This window comes from Convolutriloba macropyga, chromosome 5 (assembly GCF_964194025.1).
Source record: "Convolutriloba macropyga chromosome 5, txConMacr16.3, whole genome shotgun sequence".
NCBI lineage: Eukaryota > Metazoa > Xenacoelomorpha > Acoela > Convolutidae > Convolutriloba > Convolutriloba macropyga.
Window position 1 is genome coordinate 51,673,006 of NC_134472.1, and position 22,153 is coordinate 51,695,158.

At 35.5% G+C, this 22,153-nt stretch overlaps 1 protein-coding gene across 1 annotated transcript in view; it reads left to right on the top strand.

The window, feature by feature from the left end:
- The first annotated feature begins 1,807 nt into the window (after positions 1-1,807).
- The window catches only part of LOC142339451 (phosphatidylinositol-3,5-bisphosphate 3-phosphatase MTMR2-like), a 56,264-nt gene continuing 35,918 nt past the window's right edge, over positions 1,808-22,153 (top strand). Inside the window, exons 1-7 of the mRNA XM_075389487.1 lie at positions 1,808-1,929; positions 2,002-2,135; positions 2,200-2,286; positions 2,352-2,486; positions 13,437-13,628; positions 13,695-13,769; positions 17,502-18,110. Coding sequence (XP_075245602.1) covers positions 1,866-1,929; positions 2,002-2,135; positions 2,200-2,286; positions 2,352-2,486; positions 13,437-13,628; positions 13,695-13,769; positions 17,502-18,110 — 1,296 coding nt within the window. The 5' untranslated portion in view covers positions 1,808-1,865. The remainder of the gene's footprint in view (positions 1,930-2,001; positions 2,136-2,199; positions 2,287-2,351; positions 2,487-13,436; positions 13,629-13,694; positions 13,770-17,501; positions 18,111-22,153) is intronic.

The window sequence follows — 22,153 nt, forward strand, 5'->3', positions numbered from 1 at the left end:
ATAGTGGCCCCACGAATGTCTTTGAATGGAAAATTCTGGATACCTGTCGCACAGTAGAGAAACTCATGACCATCGAAGCTATATAAATCAGCAAGTTGAAACCGGGAATAAACACACGCGATGAATATAGGGGCGCGAAATCACGCTAATATATTAGTTCAAATCAATTTTGACTTGGTTGAGAAAAATAGGGCAAAAAGATTTGTGCATGACAAAACAAATTTTGCAAAGCCTCCACGATTGTGATATTTTGGGTCGGGGTGAATTCACAATTACCCTAGAAATTTAAAAACAAGCTCAAAATCTGAAAGACATCTGTAATAGATATGTTTGTATAGCAATTAATAACAGCTGAAATTATGGGTTGTAGATAGGCTAAGAATATTATAAACAAAACATTTCAAATTAATTTTCAAAGATGGTTCCTAGAGTTGTTCAAATTGTGGTCCCAGACAAATGTAAAAACATTTTCTTTTGATCCCGTAACAATTTGTGAAACAGTTTTAACCTGACGATAAACGTAAAGTAAAGTTCGAAAACGTTTGTTTTAGATATCTGAATTAGTTAGACAATTTTTTTTCATCTACACCAAATTTGAGATCTAATTGAAAACCAAAATTCGGAAATTTTTGTTTCAACAAAAACAAGCTTCCGAGAAACCAGTAGTTTACTTTCTGTTTCATTATTGAATTGAAATGATTTTAATTGTAAATAAATTGACTTGAAGTTCCATTTTACCTGACGGAACTTGAACAAAAAGGAACGAGTTTGCGATAAGCTGTTTGAGATTTTCTGACATAGCTTGCTTTTGGTCGCAACATAAAAAATTTTTTGGTTTGTGACAACAGTCGACATCGGCGTATCGATTTCAACCATTGTTGAGTAGGGGAGAGTGCTTTTGTAGGAGTCCAGTGCTTCTCACCTATGGTGCTCTTCTTTGATTCAATCAAACCCTTCATAAATCAAGTTGCTTTATCAATTCTCTACATGCTGCTCTATATAATTTGCATATAATAGTAATGCGATGTTGATTTGTGTCAGAGTTTATAAATGTCAATGTCTAGGAGTTCACTTGCCGGCCCCGAGTGAACTCCTAGACGAAACACTTCTATGGCTTTACCACAGGAATCAAAAGTACACTTGTATAGAGCCATTCTTTCACCAATCCTGCTCTTCTCATCGGAATGCTGGGAACTTAGAAAATCTGAATACCAGATCATGGAATCCTTCTACAAGAAAGCAATGAGATGGATCTGCGGGAGTATTGACTACAAGGACGCTATTTTAAAATCGAATCTACTACCACCACTTTATTTTAAAGTATTGAAAGATCTGTTGATGTTTAGTAGCCTTCTGAGCGGCAAGTATGATGTGGAATTCTCAGAAATCCGAGTTGTTGGAGAGGACAGAAGGAAAAGAGTGGCACTCCCAGAGGCCAAATATGAGGTTCAGAGATTGAACTTCTGGTACAGAACGGGGTTCCGAGTGAACGTCATCCAGAAAGTGATGGACTTCTTCTGTGAGCAGCAACTGAAGAGGAAACTCATTGAATACATGTGGAGCTATTTGGAAAGGAACGAATGAGCAGAATCCTTGCACATGGACATTCATTTGTATCTGTGAAAACTGTCGTGCACATCCTAGAACCTAACAGCGGGAATAACATCCCAGTGGCATATGCACGAAGTCATAATAATAATAATAATAATAATAATAATAAGGGGTGGGGAATTCTTTTTATTGATCTTCTCTGGTTGTTGTTCAAGAGCAGAGATTTTTGAGTGTCACAGGTTGTGGTATCTTGATTATTCTCCTACGTATGTATATTTTTCTGATTAACAGTGATTAAAGTGATTTAAGAAAGTATGAATGTTCTTCCGGTCGCAAACATTTCGGGAGAAGTCTTGAATAGAGAATTTACTAATATATGTAAGTTACAAATCAGTTTTCAAGTATTTGTCAAGAAATAGAACTCTGAGACAGAATAACATTATTTTTCAGCGTGTCTTGACTATGTGCCCGTTTTGGACGTTCCTGATATTGGAAAACGTCAGCAAGGATATTTCACTCTCAGCAATTTTAGGATAAGATTTCATCGAGAGCAAATTAGAGAAGATGATGCGTCTAATTGCAACGTATGTAAACTAACAGTGAAGCTTCAGTAAAGAGGTAGCCTTTTGAACGGAATTTGTTTTTTAGCCTATTATCAACATCCCACTTGGTTTTATCAGAGACATCAGATGTGATCCTCGAGCAACCAAATACGAGTTTGTTCTCATAACACGGGTGAGAATCGAAACAGCTGTTCATTGTTTTTGTATTAAAAAAATTCATGCGTTTTTCATGTGTAGCTCACCATGGATTTGGTCTTCGAGTTTCGCCAGACACCAAAAACTTCTAGCAGCTCAGACGCAGAAACGAAAATGACAATTAAGCAACAGAAAGACAAATTGATCAAGCTTCTAATTGACGCTGCTTTTCCTTTGGTAAGTAATCCAATTGTTTGTTTCCTCATTAGCCACAACATCTAATCTGGTGCATATTTTGGACAAAATTTTATGACGCTTCGAAAGGAAATACAATCATAACACTTACAAGCAAATTTTAAAATGCCGTATGGCATTTTTCAAACGAGAAGTTCAGAGTTCAAAGGAGTTGTCGCAACGATTTGCTTTAGAGTTATAAAGTTCAGCAATTAAAAATTGGATCTATTCTGTTTCGGCCCCCTAGAGTTTTTTATGACCCCCAGTTACAATTTGTGTGTTGTTATATAGCACTTGCGCCTGGGTGTCATAAAAGATTTATGCTCAGCTGGGGGGGGGGGCAAAACAGAATAGATCCAAAAAAATTAGTGAGAAACTTGTATCAACGACTCTTGCCGGTTCCTCTTTGTTATCATTGTAACAGTTTCTGTTATTTCAATTTCTCCTGCCAGCGCAATGCTGCAAAAATGTTCTCAAAAACTACAAAAGGTATAAACATAGCGGGAGCGTGAATTAAAGTAAAGGACTTACAGCTAATATTAAATCATTCTAACAAATTAATAAAGTGGCATTCGAGAATCCAAATTATGGCCACAGTAATCATCAGTTTTTCCCAGGGCCTTATTGTTGGTTTCGCTATTATTGGTTTTGAGCATGTAATTCGTTAAGTCCTTCTTCGACCATGAATTCGGAAAGCGTTCTCTTTGCTATCAGCCTTGGATAATAGTGCTATTTTTTTCTTTGATCTCGGCTTTCAGTTTCAGCAGTTACATCCATTTGGGCATCAATTGGCTGGAAAAGCATCATTTGACTAGGCTGCTTGAGACCTCCGCATTTTGAACCAGACAGGTACCGTCAAAGATGTTAGCTGTCAGCTTTAAGGGATTGCCTGGCGGTTAATTGAGAACATAGAAACATCGGAGCTTTTACTTGATGATCAAGATATCTACCGAGTGGACAGATCCCTCACCGGGAATACCTCGAACCATGGAGGGACTCTTATGGGCGTCAAAATGCATCTCGATTCCCGTAGAATCAACTATTCTCTCCCAGACTGCTGTGTCGCTTGTAAAATCTGTTTAAACCGGGAAGAATTTTGTTTAGCGGTTTTCTATAGTCCTCCCAAATGTAGTAGATACCGCTATTTTGCCAACTGAGTACAGAAGCATCATCGATTCTCTGCCAAAAACCGGGCCAATACTGATTTGTGGAGACTTTAATCTGTCTACAGTCAATTGGAACATTTGCGATACTCAAGACCCGGAAGAGAAAGGAAATCCTTGATTTTCGACTAACAAATGCTGGAACAGGCCATAGAGTTCCCCACATGTCACTCAAACATACTCGACTTAGTGTATCACAAAGGATGAAATATCTTTACAGAAATTGATGAAGTTCTGAGAAATATACGACTGCTCTCACCACAGCTATCAAAGTTGCTCTTGAAATACCATACCAAACGTTGAATACTGTAGTGGACACTGCAAGAAACTTTTGTAATGCAAACTGCGAAAAAATAACCGAACTGATGAAACGATTGCCTTTTGTACCGTGTTTCACTAATAACAATGTATCAAGAACGTGAACAATACTTCGAAGAAATCGTCTCAAAATGTGTCCCGAGGAGGACAAGTCAACATCAGCAGCTGCCACCGTGGATCCAACGTTCTACATCTAAGTTGCTGAAAAGCTTCGGACACGAAAGACGCCTCATCACTAAACCGAGGTCCTACTGGAAAAGGGCAGTTGCCAAGTTGCAAGACTTAGTTCTACAATGCTCTGAGTTGGACAGATTTGCTTACCAAGAAAGTATCCTGGCAACCAGAGATTCTGAAAGGATTTTCAAACATTTGAGAAACTTGAATAAATCGGCCTGATTACCGAAGAAAATGACAAATGGTCATGAATTTAGAGAGAGAGAGAATGAGGCTGAAAAGGCAAACGTGTTAAACAGCTATTTCTCTATTCTCGCCTAAACTCAACTTCAACATGCAGGACATCTAATGTGAAAACCCTGAAATCTCGAGTTTCAGCATCTCCAAATTCCAAGAATTTCTCCGTTCTCTAGAGACCAGTAATGCCATGGGTCCAAACAATATTCCGATCATCTATCAGGCAACGAATATGGTTATGACGAACATCATGAATACAATTTTTAAAAACATCAATAGACTAAGAGAACTGCCCAAATCTTGGAAGGAAGCATTGGTTGTACCAATTTATAAAAAAGAAGACGAAACCCTGGTGAGCAACTACCGTCCAGTATCTTTACTCGATATCGACCTCAAAGTTTTTAAACGCTGCATGTACGAGCCCCTCTACCAATTCTTCGCCAATCTTTTGGTCAAGATGCAACGTGAATTGGTCAAGAACAGATCAGTGCGGAAAAACATGCTCTCGTTTCTGCAGAGTATTCACTTTGCGATGAATAGTAACTCGCAAGATGATTTAGCTTTATAGACCAACTTTTCCAAAGCGTTCAACCGTGTCTCACACTTTGAAATCATCAAGAAGATTGCTGGAATGGGAGTTGGAGGTTGCGTGTTGGAGATTCTGTCTGATTACTTGGAGGACCGATATCAAGTTGTACGCGTTTTTAATAGCATTTCCACCAAAATGAACTTGACAAGTGTTGTTCGGTGTTCCACAAGGCTCTATTTTCTATGTTTATAAACAACTTACCCAAAGATCTGAAGTTTAGCGAACCTTTCATTTTTGCCGATGGCCTAAAAATCGTGGCAGTGAACAGGACCCAGCGTGAGTTGCAGACGGACCGGACAGCCTGCGATAGATGGGCTAGGGAAAACTAAATATTTTTTGCTATCGACAAATGCGCTAAACTGCAACTGCACAGCAAAAACATGAACCTCTCACTCGCAAGCTCCACTCCATCTAGCGTGAAAAACTCGAAGATCTTGGAGTAATAGTTACATCTGACCTAACTTGGAATAGTCATTTCGAACAATGACTCAAAAAAGCAAACAAAGTTTTGTACTCTCTGAAACGAAATATCGCACATAAAGCCAACACTTTTTTTGAAATTCGGGCTCTATAAATCAATAATTTTCCAGCTGAGCTCTGGCTCAATCTGCGCCGATGTCTCAATAGGAATGATGAGAATTCTTGAACCTTTTCATAAGCGAGCAGTGAAATGGATTTTTGGTTCTTCTTATGAGTCCTATGGAAACAGGCTGCTCAGTAAATTACCAATACCGATGTTCATACACATGAACGATATACTTCTCCTCTCCGACATCCTTCAGAGCACAAACAACCGGTACCTCAAACTACCTTCAGAAACTCTGCTCACCACTCGGAATAGAGAAATGTTCAAACTAACTAAATCCAGAACTAAAAATTCGCGGGGTGAATTCATCTTCAAGACATGTGGAATAGTGAACAAGAGAACAAGACAAACAGCTGCGATATCTTAAATCAAACTGGACTGAAGAGACGAGTTTTGTCAATCATGCAGTATTATATCGAAAGAAGCTATTCTGAGATCAATCCTTGTTCCTGGCACGTGATTAATCAACATGCAGAAATAAAGGGAGACTGTCTTAGGACTAAACCTGGGAGAAAATCCTTTCAGGAATAGCTGAGAATTCAAACAACAACAGCTATGGTCGATATCAAGTCCTAATTTTTAGTATGGGTTGTCTACGATTGGTGATTGATAATTTTCTAATGAAGTTCTCTTTTGGTTGTTTTTTGAAAATTTTTGAATCTTGAGATTTGAACCTAAGTTACGCTCGAGAAAAAAAGTTTGACAAGTTTTTCGATTTATTCATCAGCTTTGATTGAGAAGTTTGATTCTTAAATGTTTAAATGATAGGAGTTGCAAGGACAATTTAGTGATAAACTTGTATCGGCGCATCCTATTGGTTCATTGTTGATAAATTCGAGTCTGGATTTGGGGGCGTAATATTCCAATATGCTGACAGTTTAAATTGAAGTTACCGAGCAATTTACCTTAATCTGTTAATATGCTCGTGGTAGCCTAATGCTACAAATAACTTCGAAATAAACCACATAAGGCGAGCACATAGTAGATGCATATATTTAGGTAAACACATTACATAGCTGAAATTAATTCCTTAACGATCCCTTAAAAAGAATTGCTATTCGAAACTTCGTAAACTATTCTTTATAATTGTTTGTCATACACGGGGCCTTACTGCCCTTTTTCTATTGTTGCATTTGGTTGACGTATATTATAAAGACTAACCTACGACAAACTGAAGTAGCGGTTAAAAGTCCCGACTGCGTTAGCATTTTGCTATCAGCGCTGACTAGTAAATTGTGATTTTTCTTCGATAGCATTTTTCAGAGGTTTCTTTCATCTTGGCTCTCATTTTTGCTGGAAAATGCAGTATTTGCCTCGGCCGATGGAGCCCTCCTTATTCTGTACGAATTGGTTAACGTCAGGAATGTTTTGTTAGCTTTAAGGGATCGCTCGATATAAGAGCTCAAAAAGAATACCGTGTTTCCATAGGCGAAAACTATAGCGTTAGTCTTTTCTTGTTTGTTGAATCTGGAGGTTGATAATTATCTAACGAACTTTTGATTTTATTTTGAAAAATGTCCAAGTTCACTAGCATCCTCACTTCTGTATATCAGCCACCACTTTAAAACGATCTTTGTTCAAATTTGCCGGAGAGAAGGATATCTTTAACAAGCGTTTCTTTTTATCTGCTTTGATTGAGAAGTTTGATTGAAAAATATTGAAAGTAATTTTAGTTGAATAGAGTTGTCTGACCGATATTAATTTGCTTGTGTGCTATTAAAATGATACATATGTTTTTAATGGCGCCTATTTGCAATTGATTGAACACATCGACGGGCAGCTAATTTGTTTTTACTTTGACACTATTTGTCATGAAATATTATTGAAAGTTTGATTTTTGCCTGCTTTTCAATATAATTTCTGTTCTTACCACCTAGTATTAATAATGACTTTTTTACTTCGTCTGTTATTTATTCCCTCAAGTTTGTTGTACTATGTACTCATTCTAATGGCGCATGGAGACAATATTTGGAAAACTTTTTTTAGGGATTCTTTAAACACCAAACCTTGGAAAATTTTTTATGGAATTCTTGTTCATTTTTCTGCAAATAGGGTAAGGGCGTTGTTGACTTATTTTGATCTAACATATTAGTTGTCGGGTAATTTTTTAATTCAATTATGCTTGTGTAAGTTGTTTTCGCACCTTTTTCGATGAGCTTTTGAAACGGGATATACAGATACATCTCACCGGGCATTATGTTTCATTGAAGCGACGCAGCTGGTTGCCAGCATACGTCCTAGGGGTTTGATAATAGGTTACTGCCTTGTTACTAGTGAAAATGGAATGGTTTGCAACGTTTTAGTATCACGAAATTTTGCAATATTTTGATTTTTTTTTTAAATCCTAAGTTTTCTGAAGATTTTTTTGTTCCGAGTTTATCAATCTGTATGGACCAGTGAAACACTTTTAGGCTTGAAATTCGGTTACTGGATAGTTTCTGGACAACAGTGAAGTAGTTCTGGAGGTTTGATATCGCAATTTGGCAACATTTATTAAAATTTGCAATTATTTTTAATCTTTTAGAAGTTTTTTTTCATTTTCTCTGCTTATCAAGTTTTAAGGACAAAGGAAACTTTAGGTCTTGCCGATGGGTTACTGGACAGATATGAGAGACAGAAAAATGGTTTTGAACATGTTATTATTGCAAAAAACACTTTTGAAGGCTTGTGTGTGGATTGACGGTTTTTTTAATTGGATCAAATTTGGTTGTCAGTGTATAGTCTTTAGTTTTGTTAATGATTTTATTTTTGTTTAGTTTGTTTGATTATTTTAGTTTTTCAGCTTTTGAGATTGTGTCTTTTGGGCTGGCATTTTTGGGTTGATCCACTGGTCAGGTACAGTAGTTTTAAAGTTTTCATCAATTGTATTTCAGGACTTAAGTTATGTTCACACGTTCTTCCACGACTTTGAGCTCCCAAAACGGGATAAATTCGAGATGAAGAGGTCAGTTCTTGCTGTTTTTGAGTCTTGCATGAAGTAATTTTTCCTTGGTTTTTAATAGCCGCCCTCATCTTAGCCGGCTATTATAGCGCTCCTGTTTTTTAATAGCCGCCCTCATCTTCTCAGCCGGCTATTATAGCGCTCCTATTTTTTTTTTTACTTCGTCGAATAAAAAAATGTTTCGCTTTACCTCATTTTGCCGCCTTTTCAACATTTTGCGTGAAATCTTTTTGACTTCTGTAGGCTAGTTTCTCTCTTCTCTCATTCTGCTAAAAGTGATTTTGAACATCAGTTGCTCAGCAAAGCAATTCAAAATGAACAGTCAGTATAAAAAATTGAAGTCAGAAATAGAAACGGGATAAACCCATAAAGCCCAATTTTAGATGCCCGCTATTTGAACGTCGGTCCTATAAGTATTAGTTACCTCTCTCTAATGCTTATTGTTATTGATAGTAGCCCCTGTAGCCTCTCTCTAAGAAACAGAAGTATGTTCAACTACGAAATGCCATCAAAATAAATCGGACTTAAAAAAATGTTTTTGTACGAAAATCTTTTTTTTTCAATATCTTCTGTTATTTCAATCCCAGTCATGCTTATTGGAATCAACGGCGGCTATTTTCCCGCAATCTGCCGGGTATGTTTTTACTTCGTCGAAAAAATGTTTCGCTTTACCTCATTTTGCCGCTTTTTCAACATTTTGCGTGATATCTTTTTGACTTCTCTAGGCTAGTTTCTCTCTTCTCTCATTTTGCTAAAAGTGATTTTGAACATCAGTTGCTCAGCAAAGCAATTCAAAATGAACGGAGTCAGTATAAAAAATTGAAGTCAGAATTAGAAACGGGATAAACCCATAAAGGGAGCGAAAAAGCGAGTGGTTTTGCGGCGTGAAATTTTTTTGCTCTAGATTTAAAGTAGAGTGAGAAAACGGTGTTTGAACAAAAATTCGCTTTCTCGCTAGTGGTTGTTTGTTCACATGCGGCAATTTCACTTTGATTTTTACTGTTTTTTCGATTTTTTGGATCGGATTTTTTTTCTAAATGGTTTTTCCAATCTATTCATAGTCTGTTTTAGGTCCAGTTTTTTTAGTCAATGCAAATTCTTTGAATTGTACGTCAGGACTTGTCCTGCTATGTTTTTTTTACTTCGTCGAATAAAAAAATGTTTCGCTTTACCTCATTTTGCCGCTTTTTCAACATGTTGCGTGATATCTTTTTGACTTCTCTAGGCTAGTTTCTTTCTTCTCTCATTCTGCTAAAAGTGATTTTGAACATCAGTTGCTCAGCAAAGCAATTCAAAATGAACAGAGTCAGTATAAAAAATTGAAGTCAGAAGTAGAAACGGGATAAACCCATAAAGCCCAATTTTAGATACCCGCTATTTGAACGTCGTTCCTATAAGTCTTAGTTACCATCTCTAATGCTTATTGGTATTGATAGTAGCCCCTGTAGCCTCTCTAAGAAACAGAAGTACGTTATGTTCAACTATGAAATGCCATCAAAATAAATCGGACTTAAAAAATGTTTTTGTACAAATTTTTTTTTTTCAATATCTTTCCTTTCAATCCCAATCAAGATTATTGGAATCAACGGCGGCTATTTTCCGGCAATCTGCCGGGTATGTTTTGTATTTTCTGATTTTTTAACTTAATTTGGTTATTTTAAGGGTCGGTCATAGTTTATATGGTTTTAATGCTCTACTAAATGTCTGTTTATGCTAATGTATTTGCTCTCTTTTTCTTGTTTTTACCAAGTTTGATACCAGAGTCAAAGCATTTTCGCTAATTTTTTACAAGTATTTTGAATTTTTATCGTTTTGAGTTTTCAGTTTTGTGGTCCAATGCAACGTTATAACACCTAGGAGTCAAAACTTTTCCAATGAGGAATAAAACATGACTTTTCTCAAAGTGCTTTTCAAAGTGCAGTGAGAAATTTGTTAAACAGATCTTCGGCTTTTGGGGTCAAAATTTTTCACGTGCGGCAACTTGACTTCTGAATTTTTCCGGTTTTCTTTTCATTTCCTGTACAAATACTTTTAAAAAGTAAAACGTATGTTTTTATTTTGCATAGTTGCACTTGCCTAAAACTCCCTAAAGCCAACCAATGGTTTTCAAAGACTTTGAGCTGTTTGTCTTCATGAAACAATCTTGATTTATTGATTTTGACCATTTTTGTCGTTCTTTTTCTTGATTTTATATTTAGTCGCACGCATCGATGATAGGTCTCGGTGGCTCTGTCGAAGCATTTTAAAAAATATTTTTTTGATTTAAGCTGGAATTGATGATTATAACGAAATTGGCAAAATATTTTTTTGAAAAAGTTGACGAATTTTCGGATTTTACATATTTTGTGGTTCTTTTTTTTCTGTCACCTAATCCCAATGTGGTCAGCTCTAAGTGGGCCTCTTATGAGTGTCTTTTTTATCAGTTCAAAAGATTTTTATCAATCAATTATAACTGCTTTTGAAAACTTTTTGGTATTTTGCCCCTTTTTTTTTTAGTTTTGTCACTAAATGTTTTTTCACTTAATCTTTAATGATGCGTCTCATTGGCTTTTCGTTAGGCATATTGGAGTTTATCTAGTTTTTTAATTTCAGAGCAGCAGTTTTTTACGAATTTGGCACGTCTTATTAAGAGGTATTCTGGGTTTTTTTTGGTTTATGACTCTTTTGTATCTGTTTTTGCTGTCCTGTAGGCCAGTCTCAAAAAGGATAAGACCCATTTGTTCTCCAATTGATTTTTATTGGATTTTTTTTTAATGTGTAGGCTTTATGTCAATAATTTTATTGACTTCGACATCATTTGTTTTTGACTATTTTTGAACTTTTTTGCCTGAATTTGTTGCTACTTTTGTTAAATGGTCCCCCAATTGTTCTTATTAAAATTGACATATTCTTTCTATTGATAGATTGTGCAGGGGACGTTGAAGACTTCAAGTATGAGATGCATGTTTCAGTGACTTTGATTCCACTTATTTTCAAGTATAATAGTATAAATCGTTTCTTGCCAAATGTTGTTTATTGCTCTTTCATCTTTTCTGCTGTGGTTTTCCACAAATTTTGTGTTTCCTGTTTAAACTTCCGTTGTTTGAATAACTTATGCGGCTGAGGTTATTGCGAATAAATTCGATTACACTCTTTTTCTTAAAGAAATGAAATATAATTTCTTTTCGATTTTTGTAGGGTTTTGTTTAGTTTTATGGAGGTCTTCTTGCTTTTTGTTTTGTTTTTTTTTAATCAGAGGTTGATCTTTTAAGGAGACTGATTTTGTTGACTTCAGTTTTTCAACTCTTTGAATTGTAATGCAGGATTAATACAGTTTCATTATTCACTCATTGTGCTCAAAGTGCTTCTGAACAGCAGTTGCTCAGCAAATCATTCTGAAATGAACAGAATCAGTATCAAAATTAGAAGCGGGATAAACCGATAAAGCCCGATCTTAGATGCCTACTACTTGAAGTTTGTTCTTATAAGTCTGAGTTGCTACCTCTAAGACTTATTTGTATTTATACTTGCCACTGTATCCTCTCCTTAAGTAACAAGATTGTCTAACAACAATATGAAATCAAAATGGTTTGCACTTTATAAAGGTTTTCTTACATCAATCAGTTTTCATTTTTTCTGTTCTTTCAATGCCAATCAGGGTTATGGGAATGAATGGCGGCTATTTTCCGGCAGTCTGCCGGGTATGTTTAATTTTAAGCTCAGTCGTGGTATATAATGAACTGTGATACTATCATTTGAAGCCTTTTAGTGACATTACACTCCCTCCTGTTTATCCCCTCAAAAAGTAAAAAACTATTGATACCCCGCCTGTCGCTTGAGGGCAGATCGATCGACCCTAGTGAGTTATATTGAGAGAAATTTTAACGTGAGGACTACCATCCTCACATTTGTACATCCGTCGCCATGGTCCTAAATAGGAGCTTTGTTAAACTTCGTTAAAATTGCTTTCGTTAAAATTGCTCTCGAATGAAGTTTTTTTATGCAAAATTTTTGCTCTATCGTAAATGTGCGTTTCTTTTTTATGCAAAATTTTTGCTCGACGGTCTTTGTTCTTTCGTTCTAGAACATTCTTTCACTTCTTGAGTGACTTTTACGTTTAAGTTCTTATTTATTTTTCATTGATCTGAAGTTGCTCTCATTCTGAAATAAATTTTTTGCTAGTATAAAAGCGACTGTGAGCGAACGAATTAGGGCCAGCGTAAAAGAGTGGTTGAGATGTCAGACTGACATCCTGGAGGTTCGGGTTTTGTACCCATTTGGAGTCGTTTTTGCACCCATAAAACATTTCTAAGCTAAGCCCCTCTATAAACTAAGCCACGCCTGTCATTCGAGAGCAATTCATCCGACGTTAGTCTGGTTTTGTTTAATTGCTTAATCAAATTTTGTAGACAATCGGTGTTTTAACGTAAAGACAAGTCTGATATTGCACGAATAAGTCATTCTACAGAACTTTATTAACACTTGGCTGCACTAGTGAATGACTCGCATTCTAATCGCTCAAGACTTTTTTAAGCACGTGGGAGTTGAGATTACGTCGGTGTGACGTAACCCAGATCGTTTGAGAAACATTGAGCTTAATCATTTCAGGCGATATTTTAAGGTCAATTTGTAACAAGACTGGTGGATTTACCCTATTCCATTTTACCCGATACCAATTTACCCAATGCCATTTTGTCCAATGCCAACTTACCCAATGCTCTTTGATCTTTTCGTTCAATTAACCGATGTTCGGTTGTGATAGTTTCATATCAAGTCCCGCGGGCCATTTAATTATATAGTCGGCTAAATAGTTGTTCCGGTAAATATAAAAATCGGGTATAAATTATAGTTGGCATCGGTCAAAATTGCAGGTTGGGTATAATGGCATTGGTAAAATGGAATTTGGTAAATTGTCCCGACACCGAAACAAACCATAGCTTTCTTAAAAAGGGGCTCTTATTTTCAGGACACTTCAAGTGAAGCAAAACTGTTTGCCTATCTGCACAAAAAGGAATCTGAGCCTGACCCTGGTTGGAAGTACTACAACGGTTTGCGCCATGAATACAAACGTATTCTGGATGAAAGGAAAAGTCATTCTCAGTTTTGGAGAGTAGAAGAGAACACAAACTACTGTCTCATAGACTCGTATCCCGAATTCGTAAGAAATGCTTCAATGTTCTACATCTCTGAGTCACTTTCTGATTGATATTTTGTTTTTTTTTAGTTCTATGTTCCGGAGAAAGCTAAACTCGAAGATCTGCGAGCTGTGAAAGAGTTCAGAACGAAAGGCAGAATACCGGTTGGTACACAATTGGCGTAATTAATAGATTCAGTCGTTAAAAGCATTCTGTCCTTTTATTTGTTCTCCGGCTAAGTGTGAAATTGAAACTGAACATCCAAGTCAGTTAGCTCTTTGTAATTGTAGGAAGAAAAAATCATTCTTCGACGTGAAATATCTACTTTTGGCAAGTTTCGAAAAAGTTACATCACCTCCTCTAACATTATTGACCTTGGAGACTTTGAGACATAAAACGCAACTATAACTTAATAGATGTTCAATATATTACACGTGTTAACAAAATTAAACGATAAAATAGCAAAAATACCATTAAAACTGCATGTTATAACATTTTGCGTAACATTCCGATTTCCGCGTTTTCCAAAAAATTTTATATGAGTCGAGTGAAAATCGATAGAAAAATTGTTAAGGGTAAAATTCTGATAACTTTACCAGTTTTCTGTAAAAAGGAGTAGGTTGAGTTCCACGTTAATTTTTAATTGCTCTTGAACGAAGTTCATAGCAATTATTGTAAACGTGTGTGTCTTTTTTTATGCAAATTTTTTGCTTGACAATTTTGCGCTTTTCTTCTAGGGCATTCTTTGACTTCTCAAGTGACTTTTTCACGCTTTCATTTTTCATTTTTGAGTGATCTCTATTGCTCTCACTCCGAAGTAAAGCTTGTTGCTAATATAAATTGGTTGCAGCACAGCAAGAATAAGGTTCTGTTGGCGCAGTTGGAAGTGCGTGTGGTCAGGGTTCGGGAGGTCAAAAACCCTTTACTCCCGGGCGAGGAAAGGGTTTTTTGCACCCATAAAGAAAAATTGATCTAGGCTACAGCCCCTGAATTAACAGCTACAGCCTCGCCTGTCGTCCAAAAGCAATTCTTCAGACATTTGTCGGTTAATGTTTTATTATAAAGCTCTAGAATTTACAATGCAAATAGTTTCGAAAAAGTATGAATAAATAGTCGTTTTACAGATTTCGCGTGGATTGGAAGGTACTATTTTTTCCGTAAGTCATTAATAGCCGCCCTCATCTTCTCAGGCGGCTATTATAGCGCTCCTATTTTTTTTACAATTCAAAGAATTTGAATTGTATTGGGGCGCTGTCTTTTTTTTACGACTCGAAGAGGAGTATTGGAGAGGTCCTTTTTTAATCAATTTTTGGAGTGAACTTTGAAGCGGGAAATGAAACGCGTGAAAAAATTTGGAGTGATTTTGGTGCTGAACAAAAGTGAAGAGCGGAGCGAAAAGAGAGTGGTTTTTGTTCGCACCGCTGTTTATGAGAGAGCGAGAAATTGATGTGTGAAAAAATTTTTTCTAAGCGAGCGAAATTTTTTTATTCACGTGCGGCTTTTAAAAGCAGTTTTTTGCAACTTTTGATGGTTATGAGGTTTGATTATGATATTGTATTAGTTTTAGGTTTGTTTTGATAGGAATTAAAGGTTTCAAGTAGTTAATTTGATTTTTAATGCTAATTTGGAGGTTTTTGATCAGTTTTGTTGATTTTTAGACGAAATTTAATGATTTTTTTACCTGTTTTTTTGTTTTATTGCTTGTCAGATACCAATTGAATAAAGTTTTTTTGGTATAAATCATTTTTTTCTAAGGAAAAATGACCGAAAAATTGAGAAATTTTAAACCATTTTTCTCATTTTTTGCAGTTTTTTTAATCTTACACAAGTGTCTTACCCACCCTTTTATAACTTCCCCTTTGTTTTGCGAGTTTTTCATTGCTTTAATTGCAAAGGAACCTTATTCGGCTTTGTGTTTCCTTGTACTATTAAAAAAATTTTGTTTTTATTGTTTTTTTGTTGAATTTGTTTTTGAATGCCGTTTCTATTCCTTAATTTTTTATGGCATTTGTGGAGGTTTAGGGTTCATAATAGTTGTTCTAGTTGTTTAGTAATAAGTATGGGCAATTTTGGATATGAATCATTTTTTTGTTAAGTATGACAAAAAATGGCGAAAATTGGAACTATTTTTCTTAACTTTTTTCTTTGCAGTTTTTCGGTTTTTTTTCTGTTTTTTGAGACAAGTTTCTTATACTATTATGACTTGTCTATTGTTTTGCGAGCATCTGGATGCCCGAGTGGCCGAAAAGAATTTTTCCTTGTTTTTTATGCTTTTGTAAAATTAAGAAATTTACTAACTTTTTCCAGTTTTTTAGTGCAAGTTGTTTTTAAGATCTTTTTTCATAATTTGGCCTCAAGTATTTTTAAAACTTTCACTTAAGTGGTTTTAGTAAGTACTAGTTGTTTTGATGAAGCAATTTTGGCAGAGATAGTTTTTTCGGGATCTCAGGTTATGACGAAATTTTAATCATATCAAGATTTTTTTTATCAGATTTGATTTTTTTGTTTTTACTTTTCTGTTTTATGGTTTGGTTTCGAGAAAATCATAAATTAGTGGAGGCAAGTTTTTTCTGATGATTAGTTGGATGGCGGTTAAATAGATTTTCACTTCGAGTCGTTTCCGGAATGCTTCCGGCTATGTTTTTTTTCTAAGATCTGTTCACACATTTTCATGATTTTTGAAGTCAAATTGGAGTAGTGATTTTGGTCACGCCGAAACAAGAAATGGAGCGAAAAAGCGAGTGGTTTTGCGGCGTGAAATTTTTTTGCTCTAGATTTAAAGTAGAGTGAGAAAACGGTGTTTGAACAAAAATTCGCTTTATCGCTAGTGGTTGTTTGTTCACATGCGGCAATTTCACTTTGATTTTTACTGTTTTTTCGATTTTTTGGATAGGATTTTTTATCTAAATGGTTTTTCCAATCTATTCATAGTCTGTTTTAGGTCCAGTTTTTTTAGTCAATGCAAATTCTTTGAATTGTACGTCAGGACTTGTCCTGCTATGTTTTTTTTACTTCGTCGAATAAAAAAATGTTTCGCTTTACCTCATTTTGCCGCTTTTTCAACATGTTGCGTGATATCTTTTTGACTTCTCTAGGCTAGTTTCTTTCTTCTCTCATTCTGCTAAAAGTGATTTTGAACATCAGTTGCTCAGCAAAGCAATTCAAAATGAACAGAGTCAGTATAAAAAATTGAAGTCAGAAGTAGAAACGGGATAAACCCATAAAGCCCAATTTTAGATGCCCGCTATTTGAACGTCGATCCTTTAAGTCTTAGTTACCATCTCTAATGCTTATTGGTATTGATAGTAGACCCTGTAGCCTCTCTCTAAGAAACAGAAGTACGTTATGTTCAACTACGAAACGCCATCAAAATAAATCGGACTTAAAAAATGTTTTTGTACAAAAATCTATTTTTTCAATATCTTCTATTCTTTCAATCCCAATCATGCTTGTTGGAATTAACGGCGGCTGTTTTCCGGCAATCTGCCGGGTATGTTTTTTCTAGAATTTAATGCAATGATTTTTTTATTTTCAGTCGACTCAATTAAATTTATGGAAAACGGAAATCAGAATGTTACTGAAAATCTAAGACAGCCTGTTTACTCTAATTTTCTTAACTGAAAGTATACTTTTTCACGATTGTGCTGGGTTGTTTGTCTTATATCATTTTTGTCCGACTTCTTGGTGAGATTCTTTGCACTTGATTCTTATTTTTCCCCTAATTGTTCTCATTCACTTTCCGCGCCCAAATTGCCAACAGTTTAACTACGAAAAATCAAATTAGCAAAAGTGTGCAGATTAAATTGAAAACAACTAGAAAATTCTTAACAAACTGCAATTCAGTTACAGCCTTGGGTACAATTTGTCCGAAATTAGTTGTTTGTTTTAATTATCAGGTTTTGAGTTGGTGTCACCCTAATAAGGGATCTGTCATCGCCAGAAGCAGTCAACCGAGAACTGGTGTTGGTCATTTCTACTCGTCAACAGCGGATCAAAGCTACATAGAGATGCTCCGTGACTCGAGTTTAGCAGAGCAACTCACAATCGCAGATGCTAGACCTAAGCGCAATGCGATAGCAAACATGGCAAAGGGTGGCGGAACTGAAGCTGGAATTACTGCTAAAAGTCAAACTGGATACACTGCTGAAGGACGTCTGACCAACGTTAAGTTCTTCGAAATCGACAACATTCACGTTGTGCGTGGTTCTTTTGAGAAGCTCAAGAATCTGTTGGCGGATACTAAATGCAATGATTTCCATGAGAAACTCGAAAAAACTGGCTGGCTTGCGTACATTCAGAGAATTTTATTTGCTGGGGTGGCCGTAGCTGAAAAGATTGAATGTGAGTCTCAGTCTGTGTTAGTTCACTGCTCTGACGGTTGGGACAGAACTGCCCAGATCGTCTCTCTGGCTATGCTCATGTTGGACCCGTTCTATCGTACCATGGAGGGATTTGCCACTTTGATCGAAAAAGAGTGGACAGCATTTGGACACAAATTTTCTGAGGTATTTGAGACTTCATGAAATGAAAATCGTGCTCTTATTAAGTTTTAATCAATATTTATGGATGTTAATTGTTCCTAACAATATTATGTTCCTCTGCTAAGACACAAAGAATAATCGGTAAAATATGCAAAATAATTGTGGAACTTGTGCCTTCAGGTTGTGAATTAAATCCTATCCGAAAATCAATTTTTCAACTTAAATTAGCCATCGTTTTCTTAGTGGCCATAGATTTTTCTGGAAGATCCTGGAAAAGAACAACAAACTAGGAGACGAAAAGTTGTGGTTCACATGGTCTAAACAACGGCATGAAGAACTGATTTTGCTAGTAATTTCTCTCGTAGTAAGCGTTAAAGATTGTCGTTTCATTTATTGAAATGAAGTTGGCAACAATTTTTTTCAGAAAGACGAGAAGTAGGAATTATCAATACGAAAAATCTGAACAGACGAATTATGAATCTTCCCTGAAAATGATCAACATAGATCATCAGTGTTATATTAGAGCGTATTTGCATTTGATAAAAAGAAGATGTAACGAAAAGATGTTTTTAATAGCCGCCCTCGTCTTCTCAGCCGGCTATTATAGCGCTCCTATTTTTTTAAATAGCCGCACAGCGATAGCTGGGGCTATTATTGGCCTTCTCTTGGTTTTTTACAATTCAAAGAATTTGAATTGTATTGGGGCGCTGTCTTTTTTTAAGATCTGTTCTCACATTAGTAGTATATATATCTGCCATGTTACTGGAGGGGGGGGGGGGGACCCCCCTACAAGAACTCTCACTACCGAAAAACTGATTTTCTCTTAGTGAAAGCAAGTTTTTTGGTTAAGTTTCGCCAGCCTGAGAGAAGTTCTTGGGTTAAGTTGACTGGCGAAACTTAACCAAAAAACTTGCTTTCACTAAGAGAAAATCAGTTTTTCGGTGGTGAGAGTTCTTGTAAGGGGGGGGGGGGGTGTATTCGGACCCCCCGCCCTCCAGTAACATGGCAGATATCCGCTGTTGAAATTTTCACTGTATATAGAATTAGGTGTTACCTAAGTTTTGAACTCTCACTAAATCTTTTTGGTGAAAACATAAAAAACCTAATATAAGACACCAGAAGCCTAAAATTTTTCAAAATTTCAAAAAATTTTTCAAAGTCCTAAAATGGTCTGAAATGGATTTTGCGCTATGAAAGAGCACTAAAAAGTGATTTTTTGTTGACTTCACTTTTTTCACCTAAGTAGTATAGGGGTCGAAACATAAAATTTTCGAATTTATTGAAAAAAATTTTGAAAATTTTTTGGAGTCCTAAAATGGTCTGAAATGGATTTTGCGCTATGAAAGAGCACTCAAAAGTGATTTTTTGTTGACTTCACTTATTTCACCTAAGTAGTATAGGGGTCAAAACATACAAAAATTTCGTTATTTTTCTGAAAAAAAATTTCAAAAATTTTTTGAAGCCCTAAAATGGCATGAAATGGATTTTTCGCAATGAAGGAGCTTTCAAAAATGATTTTTGTGGACTTCATTTTGTTCAACCAAATAGGACATGAAAAACTCAGTTTTTGAAGTATTCTGAAAGAAGTCAAAGTGCAGTCAGCAGTTTTTGTTGACAATACTTTTGCAAATGTTCAGTGTGATGTGGAAAGCTTGGCTTTATTTTTTTTATATACATGTGTAACTATGTATATTTCTATCAAAACAAGTACGTATATTTGCTTACATGCGTTCAAAATTGTAATGTTTATGTAGGAATGAACAATTGAAAGAAACGAAAGAATGAGAGTTTTATTTATATAATTATGCGTATTCATGTGTATAATGAAAGTATATATGAAAGTGTATATCTGTTTATAAGTAAATATAACTGTGCTTAAGTTTAGTAATATGTTTCTATGAGTATAAGCTGAAGTATATGTCTGTGGGTAGAAATTGTAAATGTGTGTATATGTCAAGACGTTCTTGCTTTTATGTGTGTGTTTTTCTATATCTATACAGTGAAATGTATGTATATATGTCTGAATGTGTTTAGGTATTTACGTATTTATATGTTTGCAATCCGATGAGAGAGAGAGATAAAGAGAGAGAGAGGAAGAGAGATAGAGAGAGGGGGGAGATAAGTTCCTGGAGGGCAATTTAATTGCCTTGAAGAATGTTGTTATTTGTCTCCACGATCCAATAATATTATATCTTGCACACGGATTTTGACCTTCAGCGTAGCTAAACTCTGTCCCATTAAGCATTGGCAAGCAAAATGTCACAAACGAAGACGACAACAAGTTTTTGATGTTCTGAGCATGCTTTGTTGAAAACTGAATTTTCTACACCTATCTAGCTACCATATTAAAAACTATCACGATTTTTTACGAATAAAAAATTCATGCTCTTTGTCTTTTAATCCTAGGCAAGAAAATGATAAAATGTTGCAACACAGAAGACAAAAACAACTTTTTGATGTTCTGAGCATGCTTTGTTGAAAACTGAAATTTCTTCTCCTATCTAGCTACCATAATAAAAAACTAATAAGATTTTTATTAAAAAACAAATTAATGCTCTTTGTCATTTACTCCTTGGCAAGAAAATGATAAAATGTTGCAACACAGAAGACAAAAACAACTTTTTGATGTTCTGGGCATGCTTTTTTGAAAACAAATTTCTCTATACGCATTCAGCTACCCTTCTAGGATTGAGCAAGATTATTTACAGGAAAAAATTATTTGAGATAAATTGTTGAGAGATAAACAATAAATTGAGCTAAGTAAAAAGATTAAATTCTGTAAAAAACGGAAAAATTTGGTGGAAAAACTATGATATGCAGGAGCAGCTGAACGTGTTAGTTAAATAAAGTAGAATGATAGGAATTCGTCAAGAGCTTGAATCAAACAAATAGTGTAATGATGTACAAGAAGAGTAGTTTCCACTGGAACTGTAAAAATAGCTAAATTTTCAAAAGTTAATTAGCCACTTGATCAATTAAGCAAGAAAGAACACAAGCTTTGTATCTGCGGGGGGTTGCTAGAAACAGCTTCAGTAGCGAATAAGTCTTGTTTGCGTATTGGGAATAACACTAACGGATAATGCGTGCTTTGATTGAAATCTTAAACAAAAGCGAATCGCTTCTTCAGTAAATGGTTCCAGCATACTGAATATACATATACTCAACTATTAAACACTGGAAGTAAAATATCAGAGCACCTCAAGCCAATAAAAATCGAATGAGTTCATTATTGTTCTTTCTTGAATCAAATTTTCTGTGCATTCAGTAACCCTGTGTTAAAATTTTGGATTACTTATTGTTCTGTCGACGTTTTAAAATAACATCGCCGTAACGATATTTGATAGAGCATCGGAAAGAGTAACATCCAAAGGAATTTGAAATTTAAAGCGACAGAGTCTGTATAACATATTGGGTTATGAAGCCTGGCGAACAATTCGGAATTGAACACAACACTACTGCTACCTACTACTGCTACTGCCTACTACTACTATCTACAACTACTATCTACAATTAGTACCTACTACTACTACTGCTACCTACTAGTACTACCTACAACTACTACTAGATACTATTAAAATCTACTACAACTACTTATTGGTTCTAAGTTACACTAGTACCTACTACTACTTCCTTTTAATACCTTCAAATGTTACCATTTGTTTACTAACTATCTACAAAAAGCTGTTTCTGTTTCTCTAAAAAATGAAAACAATTCTTATCTCTAGAGGAGACTCGCTGAGCATAAACAACAGAAGCTTTTCTCTATCTCAAGGTAATGTGTCCTGACTGACACAGACCGACAGAATTTAGCCGCTAATATTTTCAACAATTCATTAAGTGTTTGAAGTTTTTTCGAAGATATAAAAAACGCTGAAGCTATGTTGTATACGTTAACTCAGTAATTTTCAACTCAATGTTAATTTCTTCATTAACAATTAAGAAATCCATGGTATGGTATATCAAGTGGTACTCAATTAATTAGATCAATGTAGGGTTTTATTGTTTAGCGAAGCAGTCTAATTTATAGGAGTTTTTTTGATATGCTCTTTTTTTGAAGTGCAACTTTT